The sequence below is a fragment of the Haliotis asinina genome, chromosome 15 (genome assembly GCF_037392515.1).
Source record: "Haliotis asinina isolate JCU_RB_2024 chromosome 15, JCU_Hal_asi_v2, whole genome shotgun sequence".
Taxonomy (NCBI): domain Eukaryota; kingdom Metazoa; phylum Mollusca; class Gastropoda; order Lepetellida; family Haliotidae; genus Haliotis; species Haliotis asinina.
The window spans coordinates 7,170,092-7,189,077 of record NC_090294.1 but is presented as its reverse complement, the minus strand read 5'-3'; the positions used below and the strand labels follow the sequence as shown (position 1 = coordinate 7,189,077).

At 40.1% G+C, this 18,986-nt stretch overlaps 1 protein-coding gene across 1 annotated transcript; it reads right to left on the bottom strand.

The window, feature by feature from the left end:
* Nucleotides 1–5,592: 5,592 nt before the first annotated feature.
* LOC137266238 (solute carrier family 23 member 2-like) lies at nt 5,593–18,755 on the bottom strand. The gene is made up of 11 exons (XM_067801734.1): nt 18,618–18,755; nt 16,017–16,174; nt 15,018–15,097; nt 10,940–11,007; nt 10,507–10,688; nt 9,000–9,120; nt 8,645–8,801; nt 7,695–7,948; nt 7,161–7,434; nt 6,151–6,259; nt 5,593–5,740 (listed from the first exon to the last, which is right to left on the bottom strand). The coding sequence occupies exons 1-11, from the start codon at nt 18,753–18,755 to the stop codon at nt 5,593–5,595; spliced, it is 1,689 nt and encodes a 562-aa protein (XP_067657835.1).
* Between the last annotated feature and the right edge of the window lie 231 nt (nt 18,756–18,986).

The window sequence follows — 18,986 nt, the reverse complement described above, 5'->3', positions numbered from 1 at the left end:
AATAACGAAGAAATAACGTAAAAAGTATTGCCGCTTTAGCCCTTTCTTGTGTATGTAGTCAGAATTGCTGTTCCAGATGAGCTTAGAATCTGTCACTGTGCCATGATACCTATATTCCTCAACACTGTCTATGATTTCGTTATCAATGGCAATTGGCAGTAATTTACGTTTACTTTTCCGAAAATCAATAATTATCTCTTTTGTTTTCTTAACATTTAATTTAAAGAAGTTACACCAAACAAGAAATTTTGTGATTTCGGAACGACAGTCAATCTCCGAGTGAATTGTAAATCCAGCGAGTCCGGCGTCATCTGCAAACTTTACAGTTAAACACTGTGAAAAGCTACTGATACAGTCATTTGTATATAAAATAAATAAAACCGGGGAAAGGACACAACCTTGCGAGGCACCAGTGGAAACGAATGTTGTTGTTGAATGGGTGTTATTAACAGTTACAAACTGGGGTCTTTTTACAAGAAAAGATTCTATCCATTTTATAACACATGGGCTGACTGACATAGTACATAGCTTTTGCTTTAAAATATGAGGCTGGAAGGTATTAAAACCTGAAGAAAAGTCTGCAAACAGAAATCGTACATAGGAATGGGAAAGTTCTAGATGTTTGTAAATATTGTTTAATAAAGTGATGGTAGTGTCCTCGACACCTCGACCAGCTCTGTAGGCAAAATGAAGAGGGTCGAGACGGTGCTCTGTTTCTTGCAGGAGCAAACGCTTTACAATCCTTTCCAAACATTTCATAAGTATAGGCGTCAAAGCAACTGGACGGAAGTCGTTATCGACGGTGTGCGTGGGGATTTTAGGTACTGGGATAATATTTGTTTTCCAGATGCTCGGGATTGAATGGCTGTTGATAGAAATTTGAAAAAAGTGTTTTTAAAATGTGGGATAATTGTTCACGGCATTCTTTTCAAACTTTACCACCAAGATTATCCGGATCAGTTGCTTTGCGAGTATTTATTTCAGAATTGAGGACATCAAAGGGAGTTAACTCAATCATACGGTCATTGGTTAAGATATTTCGGACATTGTCTCTTTCATCACTGATGTCCACTGTATCAAATCGAGAGTAGACAGTATTTCAAATGTTAGCAAACTGTCGAGGGTTCGAGACGTTTATGTCAACACCCTTCATATTTGTCCCCAGTACACATTTGACTCCCTTCCAAGTCCGTCCGAAAATTGTTGTTCAATTTTAGACTTGTATTGTCTTTTACATGCATCTGTTGCACGTGGTATTTCCTTCTGAACACCTTTTACTTTCGCCATGTCACCAGCAGAGAACGCACTTTTCTTTTCATTGAGCACAGACTTGAGTTCTTTAGTCACCCACGGCTTATTGTTAGGATACAGCCTTCTTGTTTTCACGGGTATGACACAATCAACACAGAAATTGATGTAATCAGTTACCACGTCAGTCAGTTCATGAATGCCCGAGCGGGAGTTCTCGAAAACGTCCCAAGCTGTACAATCAAAGCAGCCATTGAGTTGGTCGAGTGAACCAGCTGTCCATGAGTTTTTGACTTTGATTTTGGCTTTTCGGTTTTCAATTTAGGCTTGTATGTGGGAATTAGATACACTGAGTTGTGTATCTGACGTACCAAGAGGGGCTTTAGCAAATGATTTGAAAGCGTCCTTGACATTGCCGTAGTATAAGTCGATTGTTTTGTCCTTGCGTGTCTGACAAGTTGAATATTGACAGTGGTTAGGTAGAGTTTTATTGAGCCTGCAATTGTTAAAATCTCCAAGAATAAATTTGGGTGCATTCGGACATGTTTATGAATAGCATCTGCTGCCTTGTTGCCGTTAACATCCGGTGGAATATACACGACGCTGATAAATATTTGTCCAAACTCCCTTGGAAAATAGAAAGGCCGAACTGACACTGACAACATTTCCAGATCTTCTGTACATACTCTGTCATTCACAATACCATATTTACACCACTTGTTATTAACATATAAGCACAGACCAGTCTAAATTTCGACCATTTCAAAACCCAGGTTGTGAAATGGTCGTTATTTAGTTTGATATCAGGTTTTGGAATGACAGTTAATTAAGCATGATACAACTTTGTCTTGCTATCATTCCTAGTAAAATATTACATTATAACTTCCAATATATGGTGGCGATAGCTAGATTTGAACCCACTAACATTTGCTCTCTAGCTCGGTGGTTTCATCAACTAGGCTATCGCGTTACCTGCTGTAATGAGTGAGTGAGTGAGTTTAGTTTTACGCCGCACTCAGCAATATTACAGCTATATGGCGGCGGTCTGTAAATAATCGAGTCTGGACCAGACAATCCAGTGATCAACAACATGAGCATCGATCTGCGCAATTGGGAACCGATGACACGCGTCAACCAAGTCAGCGAGCCTGACCACCCGATCCCGTTAGTCGCCTCTTACGACAAGCTGAGTCGCCTTTTATGGCAAGCATGGGTTGCTGAAGGCCTATTCTAGCCCGGGACCTTCACGGGTCCCTGCTGTAATGAATATTAACTTACCTTATAGAAAGTATATAGATAAGGGTGTATGTCTGTAAATGTGTAACATTAATGTCAATTGATGATTAAATGAGGAACGAAACACAGAGAGTGACATTTGAAAGTGTCTACGTGACACCCCAGTTATGTGCACGAAATGCTTACACTCCTGAAAGGACAAGCAGGAGAAGAGCAAGAGAAGAAGCTTACGTAAAATCAAACATGGGAAACTGAGAATACTATATTCGGTGGCATTTGGAGTGAATGAGTGCGAGTTAGTTAAAGGTCGCTTTTGACAATATTCATGCATTACCACGAAGAGGGACACCTGAAATGGGCTTCACACATTGTAACAATGGACATTTGGAAGAGCGTCAGTCTTTTAACTGATGTTACAACATTCAAAGCCTTAACACCTACTATTATATTGATAATGATTCATGAACACAATATATCGACACTTGATACTTATGTTCAACACACGATAGTTACACTCAGCACTTGATACATATGTTCAACATTTGTTACTTCTGCTCAAGACTTGATACTTATGCATGGTCAGCACTTGATACTTCTGTCCAACAGTTCATGCTAGGATATAAAAGTCCCTCATTCATTTTTAACATACCAAATGTCAGTGGTTCTGTAGTGTGGTTATCAGGAGCCATATTTATTTACCCAAACCATGTCATACGACACTGTAGAAAACCGTGGTGAGTGTCATACTAATCATCAATATATCCACTCTTGATACTTATGTTCAAAACTTGATGCTTATGGCTAACACTTGATACTTCTGGCCAACATTTGATACTTATGTTCAAAATATGATATTTCTGTTCAACACTTGATGCGTATGTTCAGCTCTTGATGCGTATGAACAACACTTGGTACGTATGTCCAACTCTGATGCATTCACAGATCGATCGTGCTCGTCTTGGCGTTTTGCATGTTTCCATGACAAACATGGGGTCTACGTTTCAGTAGCACTAAAAGTCTTGCTGTTACGGATTATGTCCGACCTAAGTCATGTATGACGTCACCAGTGTAGAATGTCATGGACTTTCTTACGGAATATGAATAATGGCCGAAGCTAAGATACTAGTATGAATAGCACCAATTTTGCATTATGAATTTAGGTACATGTTTCTGATGATGTTATATTTAACCCTGTCATTTATTTTCCAGTATTCTCCTTTAATGTGTGTCAGCAATGTTGCAGATATTCACGGCTGAGTGAAGTGTCTATCACTGGACTCGGCATATACACTCAATATATACAAGCGGTGGGCATTTGTGCAAGCTTCATATACTGCAATGTAAACAGTTCTATTTGTTGTTCCATCTAAGGAGGTAAACAGCTCTATTTGTTGTTTCACTATTGATCAGTAAATGAACTGGATTTGCAAATAAAGTTGACTCATACTTGGTTAACTTTAAAACAGTGCCACTAGAGGCGGTTTTCGGCGAGAATTTGTTTACTGCAATTGAGAACGCCTGACGTCACTGACTTTCACCGATTCATACGTTTTCACCGTTAACTTTACCTTTGTATATTCTCCCAACGGCTAGGCTGAAGACAAACATGTCTTAACTGTAATCCATGCTGCTGTAGAAAGTTGCGGGAAGGAGATTTGTCCACTGGGGAAAGAAAAGTTTTTTGCCTAATTTCTTTCTGGATCTCTGTGTTCTCTTCTCCAGACGCCCGAGGTGCTGCAATTGTGTCCGCATAGTCCTGCGGTAAGATGACGACTGTCGTGCCTTGTATGCGACTCTTGTTACATATAGGTACCCACTACGGTATAAGCAACATCTGGCTTCACTGTTAAGACTCGAGCGGATTGAGCATCATGATGTTTGACACGTTAATACTTCAGATACAATATTAGGTATCTCAGATCTTCTACAGAAGGCTTGAGTTTTTATGTATACTGTGTCCATAAATGTATTTACTTTGTGCAAATTGTTTAACATTCAAATGCCTTCGTCAACTACAGAATCTGTATGGCATGTATAAGCATTCTCTGTTTTAGAACCTTATTTGCTACAATTATCGTATCATTATAGACGTTGGATATCTAAATTTAGAACCTCAAACCACAAGCTGCCGACTGAGACTGGACGTTGGTACGGTATAGAACGATGTAACAGAGCTGCCAACTTTGTGCATTACCTGTCTGTGATGAACTTCACTTCCTATTATACTGCTCAGCACTCAGAACCCTCAGACATAAATTTCTTCCTCAATATTTCTGTAGACACCCCACTATTGACAAATATTGTATCTAATGAAATGTGACTATTTACCGCTTAATTCAAAAATTGCCAGATTCATCAAAACTGGACTTTGCTCCATGTCGTAATATGCATAAAATTGCTGTATGTTCTCTGTGTCACCTTATGTGATTTTGAGAATAAAAATTCTGCTCTGTTCTATGGCCAGAAACCTACGTCCCGTATCATCATGGGCGATTTAAACGGGTATATCCCTCAGTTGGGAAGTACAGGCACAAACAATACGGGGAAGATTACAGGTTCATAACACAAAAGCAGGGACTGATAATTACCTCGATCAGGATCCCGTTTCACAAAGCTCTCGTGAGGCTAAGATCTCGTAACTTTCCTCGTAGTATTCGTACCTTGTATACTGTAACATAGGGAGAACGAATGCTACGAGAAAAGTTACGAGGTCGTAGGCTTGCGAGAGCTTTATGAAACGGCACCCTGTTCTTCAAACATTTGCCTGAATCTCGATATTCTTTTGAAATACTCGATCAAATATTTCTAGAATGGTGGCCTAACTTTGACTACTAGTGATCTCTTATCTTTTCCTTTCTTGTACATTATTTCATGGTTTATTATTATGTCTCTGAGCTAGTTTTCACAAACTTGATAATCTGGTTCTTCATGTTCTTTCGGGACAGCAATTTATACAGATTTTATACATTAACTATTTGTATATACGTCTGTCGAAGATAGCTTAAACATTGGCGAAGTGATCTCAAATTTTAATTTGCTTATTTCGCTAACTTCAAATATTATTCCACCATATGGCCTCCCCTTGTCCTACTAACACGTGACTACCGCCTATTTGAACGTGGGAGACACAGGGAAATATGAACAGCATCTAAGTTTGTCAATGAATGTGTTGATGTATGGTAGCCTGTACGGGTCATCTGTTGTCTCTTGATTGTCACATGCTGTCTCTCCATCTCGTTCTGCCATGCCACGTTCTGCCATTGCGCACATGAGATAGTTTGATAGTGACATAAACATAGTTTTATCATCGGAATCAAGACGTAACAATATCAACGTCTGTTCTAACTCACAGAAGATGGATGGCACACACGTTCGAAACCCAATGCAACAATGTTCACCTTAAATGCAAACATAACAAGTGCGCGTGTGTTTGTGTGTTTGTCTGTCTGTCTATCTGTGTTCAGACAAATACAGTCATCCGCATAATGTGTGCATGTGTATAGACAAAACCCAATACATAACTAGCCAACACAATCATCAAGGGAAGAGAATGGCATGTCACGTTTTCTATGTTAACTAGATATGATTAGTGAGAATCAGTATTTTTTGTAATTATTGCCGTTGCCATGTGTATACAAAACCCAATCAATATTGGTCTTATATCTTTCGTGTGAGGTACCTGGTGCCAGATTGTCCAGGAGGCATCCCACAAACATGGTCACGAACATGGGCGTCACCAGCAGAACCTCCACCACTTGATCGAGTACCCCTATGCCTGGCAACAGAAAAATATATATGATGGAACAGCTGACAGAATTAAACATGGCGCAGAGGTCCCTGTACAAGCAAGTCGTAAAGATTATACCCACTGGTTACTGGTTGGTAATGTAAACTCCTCTAAGCTTTTTCGGGCTGAATTTGTCTCTTAGGTGAATTTTCTTTCTACAATATCTGGGATTATTCAAAATACAGTTTCAGCCAATAATAGTTAGTCTCTTGGAGTTAGGTAGTTCCAAATGACCAATGAACATAGCTGTAGCAAATTTGGAGTCACGTGATCTTTTTTTTGCTTTGACTGATAACAAAACAAATAAACTGATACACTTTAGTTTAAATTCCAAACAATAGAGCACACTTTCACTAGTTTAGTGCATAATTTCGAATAGCAGAATCGGAAAATCCATTCAATTTCAGTGGCTGACACTACCTTTCTTGGAATTCAGCGAAGGCCGACTGGTTTCCAAGAATAGGTTCAAATCGCGTTCAATAACTGTAAGGTGTAAGAAGTTAGTCTGTAGTAGTCGGAGGTATGAATGAATGAAATGAATGATAGATGATTTGTATCGCACCTGGTTTCCAGATTGGACATGACTACTCACCGGCGCTTGTTGAAGTGAGCGGACAAAAAGGAATGTGTGGACATCGTGATGCTTCTGTAATCAGCGTTATCCCCCAAATCATATCACGCCCTTCTCCTTAAATGTCCTTTAAAGGCTGTTTTATTACCTTACCTTTGAACCGTGACAAGGCTTTTGCGGTGTGATATTATATCCTAACGACGTAATTCTCATATCGCATATCAACGTGAACCTTCATTCACCCTGTTCAGTATGTGGCAGGCTGATATTTGCCAGACACACCCAACCTAGCTACTTCTCGGGTAGGTGAGACAATACCTGTATTGATGGCGTTGTCGTTGGCAACCATCCAGTCTGGCAGGAGGAGACCCAGAGAGAGAGACATCCCAAGGATAAAGAGGTTTCTGGAGGAAGACAGGTCGACGGACTTCAACATAGACACGCCCACTGCCGTCACGGTGCTCACTGTCACAAAGTTGACCCCGCCCACTACAGGGTCTGGGATTATTGTAAACACAGCTCCCACCTTGCCTACGACACCCCCTACTATCAGAATCAAGGCAGCTGTCACAAACACACCCCGACTCGCAACCTGTTGATCAGAAAACACCTGTACATGTTATAGAAGAAGCAAAGTGGCCAGTTGAAATTATTATTTTGTTTGATATGGTTTTTAATCCTGCACATTACTGTAACAACGACAGATAGAACCATGACTGTCAGAAATTCCCAAAGCTGTTTTTATTCTGTAATAGGATCAATGCTTACTGTGAATGGCACCCACACTACAAACCACTCATTTGCCGGACACACATTGTGTCTCATGAAAGTGAAATCCATTTTTCAACTGACCTTAGTGACAGTGACCACCCCGAGGCTCTGTATGTACAAGATGCTTGAATACACTCCTCCCAACATGCCGCTGATTGCAGAGCTTATTCCGTCCACGGCTATCCCTCTATTCAAGGCGTGTCCCGGAAGGGGAGGTAACTCTACTACGCTCGCCGTTGCAGAGTAAAAGCCTGGGACCTGGATGATGGTAACTATGGTGATGAGTAACATGGCTGTGAACCCCGAGGAGCTTATGGTCGGCGTGCCGAAATGAACTGAAAAATATAAGAGTCATTTGTTCGCACTGCTGAAAATGGAAGATTCTACGATCCTTTCCGTTAATAACCTCGGTTCCCACGATTGCGACCTCCATCACTTTTGTCTTTCTCCTCAGATTTAACTAAAACATCTCTAAGAGAATAAGTTGCCTCTTCGTTATTGCTGCTACACAAGTGACATCTGTAACAAATGCATGCGAAGGCAAGTCAATTGTATACTTTGAAAAACACTGGAACATATGTCACAAATCAAAATAGGGAATTGCATCATTTTGTCACTTCTGTGTCAAATTTGGTAAATCATCCGTAGGTCTACCACGGCATATTTCAAAACGTATTCTGGGGTCTAGAAGAACATAACTGAAATAAAACTGCTCTCAAACACACCGAATAAAAACTGGCCCGTAGTAGTCCATACTAGTTGGAGGCCGTTTCTAGATACTTTGGTTCACTGTGTTTTATCAGACCCATTCATCAATGTTCACTAAATTCCTCACTATACTTGCCAGCTCTTTTATTTACTTATGTTTGAGTTATTTGCAGTGTTGCTGCGCTAAATATATCCATTAACGAGCTCAATGTATTCTGTATGTCTTGTAGTAAGGACTTCGTAAAGTAGACTTCATGTTTCAATATAAACAGTTTAGTGTAATTCCAGCTGAAAACCAACGATTGTACCATATTGGAGCTTACATGGCAGAGGGAAAGAGAACCATGGAGAATTGTAGAGGGCACTTGTTCTGACGTCCGTTCTGGCCATGTGACCATGGACAGTTGAGTTGCTGGACAACACATCAGTGACTGTTAGCATGTGACACAAACACCAGGACAGTCCGATGGCCAGAACCACCTGAAGACAGAAACAGTTTAACTATTAACCTAAGTGAAGAAAAGGCTTGATGAACACATCTGTGATAACGGGATTAATCATTTTTACAGCATATATACAATTACGAGAGAATTGATTTCTGATGATTGAAGAATGTATACATAGTAAAATTCAAGCGAGTACAGGGTTAACCTCACTGGCCAAAAGCTTTATACTCACAGCATTTAGCTGAAACAGCGGATAACGAGTCACGTGCCATTTCTTCTTCCGGTTGTAGCTAGGAAAGGGAATAGTGACCTTCGCCAGAAACACAGAAAACACCAAGACGAGCACGATCGATCTGTAAAAGCATCAGAGTTGGATATACGTCTCAATCGTTCAACATACGTATCAAGTGTTGAACATACGTCTCAAGTGTTGAACATAGGCATCGAGAGTGGAACATACGTCTCAAGTGTTGAACATAAGTATCAAGTGTTGAACAGAAGTATTAAATGTTGAACAGAAGTATAAAATGTTGAACAGAAGTATCAAATTTTGAACAGAAGTATCAAGTGTTAGCTATAAGCATCATGTGTTGAACATAAGTATCAAGTGTTGAACAGAAGTATTAAATGTTGAACAGAAGTATCAAATGTTGAACAGAAGTATCAAATGTTGAACAGAATTATCAAGTGTTAGCTATAAGCATCATGTGTTGAACATAAGTATCAAGTGTTGAACAGAAGTATTAAATGTTGAACAGAAGTATCAAATGTTGAACAGAAGTATCAAATTTTGAACAGAAGTATCAAGTGTTAGCTATAAGCATCATGTGTTGAACATAAGTATCAAGTGTTGAACAGAAGTATTAAATGTTGAACAGAAGTATCAAATGTTGAACAGAAGTATCAAATGTTGAACAGAATTATCAAGTGTTAGCTATAAGCATCATGTGTTGAACATAAGTATCAAGTGTTGAACAGAAGTATTAAATGTTGAACAGAAGTATCAAATGTTGAACAGAAGTATCAAGTGTTAGCTATAAGCATCAAATGTTGAACATAAGTATCAAGTGTGGATATATTCATGTTTATTATGACACTCATCATGGTTGTATACTCTATCGCATGACATGGTTTGGTTAAGTAAATTTGGGTTCTGATAACCACACTACAGAACCACTGACATTTGGTATGTTAAAAGAGACTGAGCGACTTTTACTTCCGCTTTAATAAGATATTAGCATGAATGACTGTGCTTGGGACCTTTGACTTTTAAGAACGTGTACTTTATTATTGTTTAAAGTTGTTACACTATGCTTGAAATACGATAACACAGTCTTAATAAGTGCTGAACATAACAATCACGCCTTTGGACATAAGTATCAATGGTGGGAGATAAGTATCAAGTTCTGGACGTATGAATCAACTGTTGGACATAAGTATCAAGTGCTGACCACAAGCTTCAAGTGTTAGACATACCTGTCAATTTTGGACATGTAAGTAAGACATGTTGAACGTAAGTATCGGGTGTTGGAGATAAGTATCAAGTGTTGAACATAAGAACCAAGTGTTGAGCGTAGGTATCAAGTGCTGAACATAGGTATCAAGTGATGGACATAAGTTTAAAGTGTTGAACATAAGAATCAAGCATGGAAAATTAGTATCAAGAGTGGAACGTAAGAGTCAAGTGTTGACGTATTCATGCCATCCTCTACCGACAAAGTGGATACTGGACTACTCACAAGCTAGCTATTCCCCAGTGTTGTTCACACAGCGGCATCACGTAACGACAGATCGTTAACCCGAGGACCAGTACGGTTGGAGCTACTGTCAGAGGACTGATGAACCGGAGGAGGAACCCCAGAATTCCCGAGATTCCGAGAAGGAACTGAACTCCTGAGGCCAGCATCAGGTTCCCCTGGATCTGATGTGTGATAAATGGTAATTAGTGCATAAATTGTGGATTCTGTGTTTTGGAAGTCAGTTTATTTCTATTTGTATATTATGTTGCGGCAAGTTAATTGCACACAGGAATGACACAGTTTACTTAAGCTTTAGTTGTTTGTGTTCTTATTGGTGTAAATGTATGCACACACAAAGACACGCACATACACAAATGTAAATATACAGATATCGCCTTAACTAAAGCTTGACGATTGAAATACGATTTTGCACCTCTCTCATTCGGATCTTCCAATTGGTAGATGAGGTAACATTTGCAGATTCATTTATGCCCAGAGACTCTGAAGGAGATGGTAAAAAACAAATCAACGGTATGCATGTAATGACAACAAGGATGTAAAACTTTCGCGTCAACTTAGTGTGCAGATTCTGTCAGTCTTGTCACAACCCCTAGTGTACAGGGTGGCTTACCGAAAAGTCCACACCTAGGATTGAGGGCAAAAATCTTTTCACGCGATGTGTTGATTTAGCGTTTTTGTTTCAAGGGATTAAAGTATGGATGACACCGAAAGGATGAACTCAGGATCGAAAAGTAATCACCAAGGTATATATGAGATCTGTTCACCTGTTCGAACACTATTATTTAGTGAGTTCACTTAGTAACACCTAGTATTCACTCAATGCCACTAATTAATCCAGTATCATATCACACATAATAAGGAAGCATGACGTATTTCTAAAACATCATTACCATCATGGCAAGTACACAGCATCAGCGCTACTTTCTTTCTACTTGTTGCTTCAGTAGGTACCTGTGTATAGGGGATATATGTATAGAATTAGCAGGAGAAACACAGGAGGTGCAGTTTCTTGGAAATGCCAATAGAAATCATTGTAATTCGAGTGTTTCTACGATCAAAGACATTCTTTCGAAATGGCCATCAGCACCACTGGTATAGGACTGAGTGTAATGAAAGGGGTTTTCGTTCCTATTTTCTGTATAACAACAACAGTGCCCACTTTCTTAAAACAACAAAATGCAGTCACCCGTAGAACAATAGAGGGTTAGTTATAGTTTCCTTCAAGCTATATCTGTGAAAACAAGTGAGCAACATGTGTTGGTGAGCGAAGTAAGTCTGAGCTGAATCTTAGTAACGCTAAACTTTTCCGACTTTTTAGTTCCTTCTACCCGAATTTATTCCACCTCGATCATTTCCTACGTGATGATCTCCAGCATAGAAGAAAATCTCTCCTGCAATACCGTGATTGTGTCTCTCATTTAACTGGAGTTACGAGCGTGCATTTTCTGGAAATTGTATTATTGATTAAATGATAATTATTATTTACCTCCCCTTTAGTAAGTGTTTTGGTTAGTTGTGGGTACTTCCGGGAGACTACTAGAAGATTCCACCTGGATGGCGATGGTCGAAAAGTGCTCAAATGTTCACGAATGAGTGACTTTGTATATAAAAGCTAGTTGCCGTGTTGAAGACGGACACACCGATTAACTGGATTGTTTATATCTGCCTCCCTGCGTCAAACCTTGACCTTCATAACCGCTGTTACATTCAGCATAACTGCTACTCACTCTCACATCAAGACTTTAGTGAGATGGCCCATTACTTTAGATTTGACTCAGTTACGTTGAACTTGAAGCCTCTGTTGTGCACCATTGTATCTTGCTGTTGTTTGCTGAATGCATATTGCTGAACATTTTAGATTTGTCTGTGGTACATTTTGTTGTCTCTCGATTTCTTATACCTTTTATTAACCGTAACACTGGTGATTCCAGATATGTCGATGACCTCTTATTGTCGTTACGCATATTGGTGCATCTTAAGATGCATATAAATAAATTATGATTTCAAACTCATTACACCGATGTCTTTCTGAGTTATTGCTGAGTGAGTGAGTGAGTTTAGTTTTACGCCGCACTCAGCAATATTCCAGTTATATGGCGGCGGTCTGTAAATAATCGAATCTGGACCAGACAATCCAGTGATCAATAAACATGAGCATCGATCTGCGCAATTGGGAACCGATGACATGTCGCAACCAAGTCAGCGAGTCTGACCACCCGATCCCGTTAGTCGCCCCTTACGACAAGCATAGTCACCTTTTATGGCAAGCATGGGTTGATGAAGGCCTATTCTACCCCGGGACCTTCACTTGCTAGTTACATAGCAGTTTATGAATTAAGAGTGAGCAGACTATGCAATATACCATTACCCACTATTCTGATACAGACTATACCCTACTCTCACTGCTGTTTTACCACGGCCCATTTTCAAAGGTGGGCAAAGTGGGAGTAAACCATCAGTGCTGCGTTGAGACTGTCTGATCCTCCCTTGCCATCTTGATTTGACACAGTCGCCGTTTCGGTATTTGTACCCTGTGCACTAAAAATGCAAACCACGAATCCGTTGGTATGTGACCAGATGGTGGCCACGTGAATAAGTGCAAACACCTTGTTGACGGTACAGCAACTTGTAGTGAACTTAGACAAAGTAGTGTGACTATGTGTCCCAGTCCGTCCAGTTATGAATAGGTACCTCGTTAGGATAAGGAAGCCGAATAACCTCGGCGCACATAGTGGCAGCAAACTTTGTGCACTCGAAGGACATAGTATCAGCGCTTCGAGGAAGCACTAGTTGTGTAGATATGTGCGCTATATAGATATCCTATAATATAATAATGGAGCTCTGAGCCAAATGCTCAAAACAAAGTCAAAGCTACCAATACATCTGCAGCGCCAGTCCTTTCCTATTCCTTTTTACTAGCATCAAACAAGGTATCCAGAATCTGACCTGAGGTTCATTTTGTTGATGGCGATATTCTGCTAGACGGTACAGCGATAGGAGTAAAACAGGTGAATTCCTTGCCCAGGTTTGCCCAGAGTCAGTCATTTGTGGAGCAGGTTCCTTAGAAACCATAGCATTCCGTGTGCATGCAGTGTGTAGAACGGAAAAGCAATCCAACCGACTTGTTCACCTGGATGACATCGGCTGGTCGTAAATTTGAAACTGAGGGCCATGAATAGCCTTAAACGAATCCATCCAACAAACCCTAGCTTGTCCTTTTCGATAAAGTTAATCAATTTATTTCACTGAATGTTCTGTCCCATTTGACAGCAACGTGATTGGAAAGATTAAGGAAAAGCGTCCTAAATATGCGGACCTCGCCTTTGAAATATCTCGTTTGCATTCCAAGTACAGTGTCGTCAGACTCTCCATTGTTCTCTCTGCCTTTGGTTTGGTACTTCCTGATCTCTTCGTGCAGATCAGGAGAGTGTCAGGCTCTTCACCGAGAGCATAGCTCTTCTGACACTTTGGGTAATGAAGAGGGCTGCAGTGTTGGGGAGTCTAGATATTCTGCGGACAGTTCTTCGTGGGTTCGATTAGTTTCGTGGGAGAAGTACCATTCGCTGTCTGAGCTGCGTATAGAGGGGGCAAAGACCATGAGGTGATGATGACTGTGCCCAAGGATCACCCGAACCTTCTCTGCTGTATATTTCTTCTTATTCTGTAAAACATTATTTACTGACCGGCAAAAGAAAGTATACAATACAAGCACGCAGCTCCCTTCTTACCGAAATGTTAGACGTCGGATAATGTCACGTGGTGCGATCACATTTGTGGGTTGTGGGTTGCTTGTCTAAGTTGCTGTCTATTCTGTGGTGGACCTTTCCACACGCCTATTCTAGCGCATCCCACATGTGCTCGATCGGGGACATATCTGGATAATACTTTGGCCACTCGTCGCTACCAACGACGAACGACGACGACGACGACGTCCCAATGCAGTCTGAGACGTCTGTGTTCGGGGGCTAACACCTGTCCTTTGAAGGGTGTGTCACGAAGACGTCTAGCCACCACGTATCAACTGACACAATGATCTTGTATCTTGTCACTCTTAAGCTGTATGCATAGATCTCAGTTATGAAACTGAGTGAGTCGTCTTCACGGGTCTCCTTCTCCCGCCTACAATTGTGTACATCGGGGAAGATGTCCTTTGCTCCTTTGTTTAACGCCGTAACGTTACAGCTATATATACAACAGTCTGGACATAGTCCAGTTATCAGTTGAATCAGCATTGTTCTGCGCATTTGGAAAATGATGACATGAGTCAATCAAATCAGCCAGTCTGACTACCCGATCGTCTTAGTCGCCTCTTTTGACAATTCTAATCCAGATCTTGAAGTTCAAGAAAATGTCCATGCTGGAGCTATTTAAGGATATCAGGTCAACGATACACCCGAAGCTCAATTTGAACTGCTTCAACAAACTGCTTCAACCTATATTTCGAGTTATAAATGACTACAAATGTATGTATGTAGTCTTTCTCTACCTACCATCACTCCATTTGGGGGCACTGAGGATGGCAGCTATTGCGATGAGATATGACGTGTTGGGACCATGAATGACTGGTAATCTGCAACACAGTGGTCGTGTAATTGTTCTAACAAAAAACATATCAGTGAGGAAATAAACCCAAACACCAAAACAACCAGAGGTTGCATACACATATCTGAATTCGTCGAAGTTTGGTAACATCTCCCATATATTAAGGCCCACCTTCTGAATCTGCCTTTATCATTAAAAATAAGGAGATTTTGCTTATAGATTTTCACAATGCGGTGTCATCAGCTATATTATTCACAATGCTAGGACGTCACAATGCTATGACATCGCTGCACTGCAAGTCTAATGGTAGTTCCCTGTTCAGAGCTGTACGTTTTTGACTGAAAGCTAATGGAGACGGGTTTGAAGACAAAAGTAGTTAGAGATATATGTAAATTTTGAAATTATTATAATGATCTATTTCTTCGTCGACACACTGATGAGATACCAATCATAAAAATACCAATATCCTTCACTTAATTTGCTCAGTATAGAATATCACCCTTGTGTATTATGGTATCCAACATATTTCACATTCGCTGATAAAAAATAACACAGTTTTACACATACAAATAGTTGCGTGTTCAAGATTTGTTTATCACCGCCTTGTTTATCACCTGTCTTGTTCATAACAATAATATATATGTTAACACCTATGCTCTCAAGGAGTCCGGTATTCCGAATGTCTGTGTGGGGACGACCGCGAGCAGGATAATGACGCTCGTAGGAAACGCCTTGAAGCTGCAACTCCACTCACCTCACTCATGTATACTTGTTTATGTCATGTCTTGTGTATTGCTAGCCAACTAAAGATGTTCAAGCTCAACTATGCGTTCATCTTTGTCAACAGTTAACTGTACATCCACTTGTTGACACAGTGAAGCTTAAGAAGATGAAATTTACAAATATTCACTGTCATTTAGCCATAATTTGTTGTAAGCTCAACATACCGACATCCTATGCAGATCTGCAATAAACTGGCAATGCCACTTGTGAAAAGGAACAGATTCAGAATCTGGGACCTCACATCCATTAAATGACCAGCTCCAATCTGATTGGCGAGGAGGACTGCACTTCCCAATGCACCGGAAACACTAACAATGGCTTCCTGAAACAGAACCGATAGGAGGTCTGAGACAGCACAATGCACAGTTTTAAAGTAGAATTACAATGAAGAACGTACATGTAATAAATAGTGAATCCGTGCTATTTGATCTATGTAACGTTCAAATTTATTATACACGAGAGTGATGTATTAAAGTCTGGACCGACTGATGGCAAAATTGAGTCATAATCGTGTCTGATACAAGACAACATTATATTTGGTTTACTGTACAAATGCAGACCCAAACTATGTACTTCTGAACAAGCGGAACAGCACTAACCTTACATTCTCATTTTCTTTCTCTCAACTATCCTCAATTGCACTGGATCACTGATAACTATGTATACAAACATGTGATGACATTTGTATCTTACTTGCCATACGTTTATTAGACTAAAATCAGGGAAAGGGTCTGCTAAAGGACACTTAAAATCGTATACCATTCTCAGGTATTTCATTCTAGTGGCCATAGGTCTAGAAAATGTAGCCGTGGCCATAATGTGTATTAAAACTGGATACCTGGAAAAGATCGTAATTCGGCTTACTATGAAATACACCAGTCTAACAACATTTCAGAAACATCGAAACATGTGAGATTGTTGAAGAGAAAAAAACAAAACAAAGTGTGATGAGAGAGAACAAAATAAAAGTTGAATTTAAAGAAAATATGCAACCTCGATTGTCCATCAGGTGTCATTGTATCAAATGGCAAGATAGGGGTGAACATTACACGAATGGATAACTGAATAGCATTAAGGACACCAAGAGTTGTTCTCGACGTATCTGGGATCAGCTCTGAACAAACAACAATCCAGGCCTTGGGTTTATATTACTCTAGAAATGACATGTATGTGAATAGACATTGTGCCTTTATCAAACATTAAAGCAGTCGTATCAAATGTCTCAGTTTTTTAACATGGTATTAGCTGCATAAAGTCAAATCTGACTGTCATATTATATTCGGAGGCGACAGTATGTCATTGCCGACGTGACTACTCAAAGCATTCATTTGTGTTTGCCACACCAGTATTTAGGTTTTGTAAGTCATCCCCGTCTTCCAGGTGAATAGCCTTCACATTTGTTGTCATAAAGGGCAAAGGTAGACGACCTGTAGTACAGTCGGAATAGTACAGTTCTTCCACGTTTATCTCTACAGTTTATGTAGTTGATATGCGAAAGTGCGAAATATCTGTTAAAATAAGTTCGTAAAGTATTAACGTTCATGACGTACTACAATGGAGACTCACTGTCACTGTAAAAAGAAAGAGGTAGGAGGGATCGCCTCAAAAGCAAAGCCAGGACGGATGTGGCAGACGATATTTGGCGTCGAGCTGGGGGAGACAGATATCATCTAAGATATGATAATCATTTGCGGGAATTAAACTGGGGAAGTACACGGCGCAATAGAATCGATGTGGGTTATTTCGGCATATCCTATTTTAAGTTGTGTACATTTGAGTGATGCAGAGTAACAGTACTTCAGTAAATCCGATATTATTATTGTCATAATCAGTCTGGCCATTTTCTTCAATAATACACACCTCCGGACACAAGCCGTTTGAGTAAGTAAAATAAATAGTTAAGTGGGGTCTGAATAAAGGAGGTAAATTGTGCTTGTGTACAGGGGTAATTGCAGTAATGTTAGTGTTATAATACTGACCAGCAAAGCATTATCTTGTCGCTGGATTTTCTAGTTATTATTAATGTCATGTCGAATTTGTTTGAATTCTTCCAACAAATGCCCTGTTCTGGGTGGTCAGAGAACAGACATATACTTTATTTTGAAAAGTGCTACTAGAGGCAGGTGTTGTTTCGAGGAGGACTTGCTTACCGTTATGACTCATGTCACTGATATGGAGCGTTTCATACATACAATTGACTCCTAATCCACATTTCTCAGTCGGCAGTACAGCAACAACTGGACGATCAATTGTTTGTCATGTGATGACACAAATCCGTCATTAGATTCTCACTGTGTTTTCATTCGATACCATATCCGTTGTCAGGAGTGTTAAGTTGAAATTGGGCCTATACGTCTAATTAAATAAACAAGTGTCTCCTACAACTCAGTTAGCCTTAATTAGTTTAAACTACCGCTACCTTTGATTCATGCCGCATGGAGTGTGTGGAGACAGTTCAGTCGGAAGAAGGCATGTGAACATCGATTTTACGTGCAAACATCGAGTTACAAGGGTAATTTTGCTTGTCGGGACCATGAAATCATATTGAAATATACGAAATATATGTCGAGAGATTCGTATCGAGTGGGTTCAAATAATGATGAATAATGGAGGACTTTGCCGGGACCTAGAAATTATATCGAGACAACCGAGATACCGACTTATCAGAATTCAACACAACGGTGTCCGACTGTATTTTCACTGTTTGTTTTACCTTTGCACATTCTTCTAACGACACGGCTAGGCTGAAGACTAACATGTCCTACCTGTAATCCATGCACCGGTAGAAAAATGATGGGAGGCGATTTATCCACTAAGTTAAGAAACGTTTTTCGTCTAATTTCTATCTGGATCTCTGAGTTCTCTTCTCCAGACGCTCGAGGTGCTGTCATTGTGTCCGCCATGTCCTGCTGTAAGATGATGACTGTCATGCATTGTGTTCGGCTCTTGTTATATATAGCAACTCTCTACGGTGTAAGCAGCATCTGGGTTCATACATAAGACTAGAGCAGACTGAGCAGGGTAATTGATTACAGAAACGTCGACCTCATGCAGCGTGTAAAAACAAAATGACAAGGAAGGCATTGACTGACTGGTTACAGTGGGATCAAATTGTTGTCACAGTGACATGGGTT

Coding starts and splice junctions, on each gene's coding strand:
- LOC137266238 (XM_067801734.1), bottom strand. CDS start 18,755: ATGGCGGACACAATGACAGCACCTCGAGCGTCTGGAGAAGAGAACTCA. Junction 7,435..7,694: donor GGGTGGTCACTGTCACTAAG/GTCAGTTGAAAA, acceptor TCTGATCAACAG/GTTGCGAGTCGGGGTGTGTT. Junction 6,260..7,160: donor CGACAACGCCATCAATACAG/GTATTGTCTCAC, acceptor TTCTGTTGCCAG/GCATAGGGGTACTCGATCAA.